The sequence below is a fragment of the Octodon degus genome, unplaced genomic scaffold (genome assembly GCF_000260255.1).
Source record: "Octodon degus isolate 3935 unplaced genomic scaffold, OctDeg1.0 scaffold00031, whole genome shotgun sequence".
Classification (NCBI taxonomy): Eukaryota; Metazoa; Chordata; class Mammalia; order Rodentia; family Octodontidae; genus Octodon; species Octodon degus.
In genome coordinates this window covers 11,412,473-11,415,407 of record NW_004524607.1, presented here as the reverse complement: position 1 = coordinate 11,415,407, position 2,935 = coordinate 11,412,473, and the positions used below count along the sequence as shown (strand labels likewise).

At 44.0% G+C, this 2,935-nt stretch overlaps 1 protein-coding gene across 3 annotated transcripts in view; it reads right to left on the bottom strand.

The window, feature by feature from the left end:
• Sun1 (Sad1 and UNC84 domain containing 1) overlaps positions 1-2,935 on the bottom strand; it is a 38,646-nt gene that overhangs the window by 13,529 nt on the left and 22,182 nt on the right. For all 3 annotated transcript variants that reach the window (XM_023713440.1, XM_004629676.2, XM_023713439.1), the window contains 3 exons: positions 2,285-2,343; positions 2,019-2,152; positions 1,366-1,605 (listed from right to left, as the gene is read on the bottom strand). In XM_023713440.1, the coding sequence (XP_023569208.1) occupies positions 1,366-1,605; positions 2,019-2,152; positions 2,285-2,343 (433 nt within the window). The remainder of the gene's footprint in view (positions 1-1,365; positions 1,606-2,018; positions 2,153-2,284; positions 2,344-2,935) is intronic.

The following is a 2,935-nucleotide window of genomic DNA, read 5'->3' as shown; positions in this document are numbered from 1 at the left end:
AAATGGAACAAGAGCTGTTAACTATGCTAGACATGGAGGTACAAGCCTGTAGTCCCAGCTACTTGGGAAGTTGAGACAGGAGGGCTGAGACAGGAAGATTTCAATTTGAGGCCAGCCTGGGCAATTTAGCAAGACTTCACCTCAAAATAAAAATAAAAAGGGCTGAGAGTATAGACTCAGTGGTAGTGTTCCAATAGTGCAAAAACCAAAACCAAGAAAACAATCTGTGTTAGTTGAATTTTACTGAAATCCTCTCAATTTATGTGTTGTTTTGTTTTGTTTTCTTTGAGACAGAGTCTTACTATACATAGTTCATTGCACCCTTCTTGCCTCAGCCTCCCAAGAGCTGGGATTACAGGCATACACAAACACTCCTGGCTTTATGTTTGAGAAACTACACATCAACAACTGAGAGAAATCAAAGCACAACATCTAGGGGTTCTCTGGGCAAATGAAACTTATAAGCATGCATGGCAGTTTGGGGTACCCTTGATTCAGTGACTTGTGTGCCTTGTACCACACCAGAACTGAGACATTCTGTTATTTATAGCCCCTGAAAGGTGTAAGAAAGCAAATTAAACAAGCAACACCTACACAGAGTGACAAACACTGACACTATCTAAGGTGAAGGTGACAAAGGTGGATCTAAGAACTGCAGCAAATCCCCCATGGGACCCTTTCCAGTGTTAATGACATCCTGAACAATGCCATCACACAGGGAGGGACTAGCCAGAAAAAGGCCTGTTTTACATGCAGTATGCTAGAGCTCAGAGATCAAGGAAGCAGCTCTGTGAGCAATGAGGGGACCTCAGGAAGCTGTGCCAAGTCCCATGTCCAAAGTGCCCCCAGCTGGGTGTACACAGGCAGGCTGTAGACAGGCTGCTAAGCAGCCTCCACACAGAGCTCACTCGAGGCTGAGGATAAGAGGGGCAGCTATCAACCTCAGAACTGTCAAGGAAAAGCATGCTGGTGAACAGGGCTATAATAAGGTTTTATGTAACATATCTAAATTAAAGCTCTTTGAAACATAATAAAATAAGTACTAGCTGAGGAAATGGACTAACTCATCTTCCTATGAGTAGCAAGCAAAGCACAGCTGGTCACAGGAAGTCCACAGGAAACAGCAGCTGCTCTTATAACTGACCTCATGACCTTGAGACGCTCTCGTCAGGACCTCAACTTTCCCAATTAATGCTGGCAGGGAAACGTATACCAAAATGGTGCAGGGAGCATCACTCAAAGTATACAGGTGACATTTCTGTTTATTGCATTTGATGCATTCACAAAAGTTAAACTGTGGGCTGGGGCAACTCACAGGACAGGATACCAAAGGCCACATTTCTCCCAGGAACTCCTGGACCTTACCTTGGTGTCCACAAGCCCAGCAGCAGTCATCCCTTGCAGGTGCTGTCCAACCATATCTTTCATCCACAGTGACAGCCCTTCCCTGCCATCATCCATCTGGTCCACCCGTGCTTGCAGTTTCTGAAGTAAGATTGTCAGCTCCCCGAGCTTTTCCTCATGGTTGTGGCACTGAGCAGAAAAAGAGGCCACCTGCTGCCTCATGTCATTCTCTTGCAGCCACCAGGAAGCCTGTCCATTATTCTGAGAGGAAATCAGGAAGTGAGTGTGTGTCTGTCTGTCAGTCAGTCAGTCAGTCAGTCAGTCCACCGAGAGAAACCTGGTGCAGGGCGCTGCTGTAGGGCATATACACACTTGGAAACACACAGAACCTTGCCACTGGTGGCCACCCTCAAGTGACAGGACTAGAAAGTGATCTTCATTTCCTTCTCCACACTGTCTCTATGTTGTAAAGTAATGGCAGCTAGCCTCTGAATTAAAACTAACGAACAATGAAACTTTATGTAGTATTTGGGCTATTTCAGAATACTGGAGCTTAACCTTTAAAAATATTCTCTAAAACAGACCCCCAACTGAACTGTCCTGTCCACAAGTCATGTGAAACCTGTCCTACACAGTGTATTTGTGATGCCAGTGAGAATGTCTGCCCTCAGTACCTGCAGGTGAGAAGACCCAGGTCTGAATGTGTCCTTAGAGTCCTCTATCCTCTCTACTGTACGCACATCTGTCCAGTTTAACACAGGCAGGAGGGAAAAGAAATCACTCTGGCCCCACAGAGAGAGGCCTGCACCTGGAAGGAGAGAAAACAGCTACCTATGTGCACACACTCGGTTCCCTAAATACATTCTAGTGCTGGATTCTCAGAATGTCACCTGTACAGATGTATCAATCATCTATGGCAACTGAGCCTCATTTTACTTACCTAGTAAAAGTAATAGTGGGATGAGCAAAATTAAAAACTTGCAAGTATTTCGAAGGCACCTAGGAATAAAATTGAAAATTTTAAATTAAATATAAAACATAGTCTTTACCTCCTCTCAGAAGAAGTACAAAATATTCCCACAGTATGCATTAGAAATTAGACATTAGATATGTAGTTATAATTCCATCTAGGAGGCTTGGACATGCTCACAGGAGCACTTTCCTAGAGAGGACACTGACACTGCACACAGGGTGCCAGTTGGTAGCCAGAGAAAGGCCAGTTGCCCAAACCCCCTTCCCTGAGTGCCATAGGATCTGTGTTCCAGGCTTACCAGACCCTCTGGCTGGGACAACTCTGCATACTTTGATTTTCCTTAACAACATATAGTACCTGCCTCCCCATCTCATAGGCTCGTTTGAAAAACTAAGAATACGAAAACACTTTATAAACTATAAAATGACATATCAATGTAAAATATTAACATACTAAATAATGTAACATTATGGAAGTATAGCCTGCATCCAAATAAAACAGTAATGTAAACAATAGCCTGGGGCTGGGGAGATAGCTTAGTAGAATAAGCACTTGCCTGGCAAGCACAAGGGCCTGAGTTCAATCCCCGGTTCTGCCAAAAAAAAAAAAAAAAAAAAA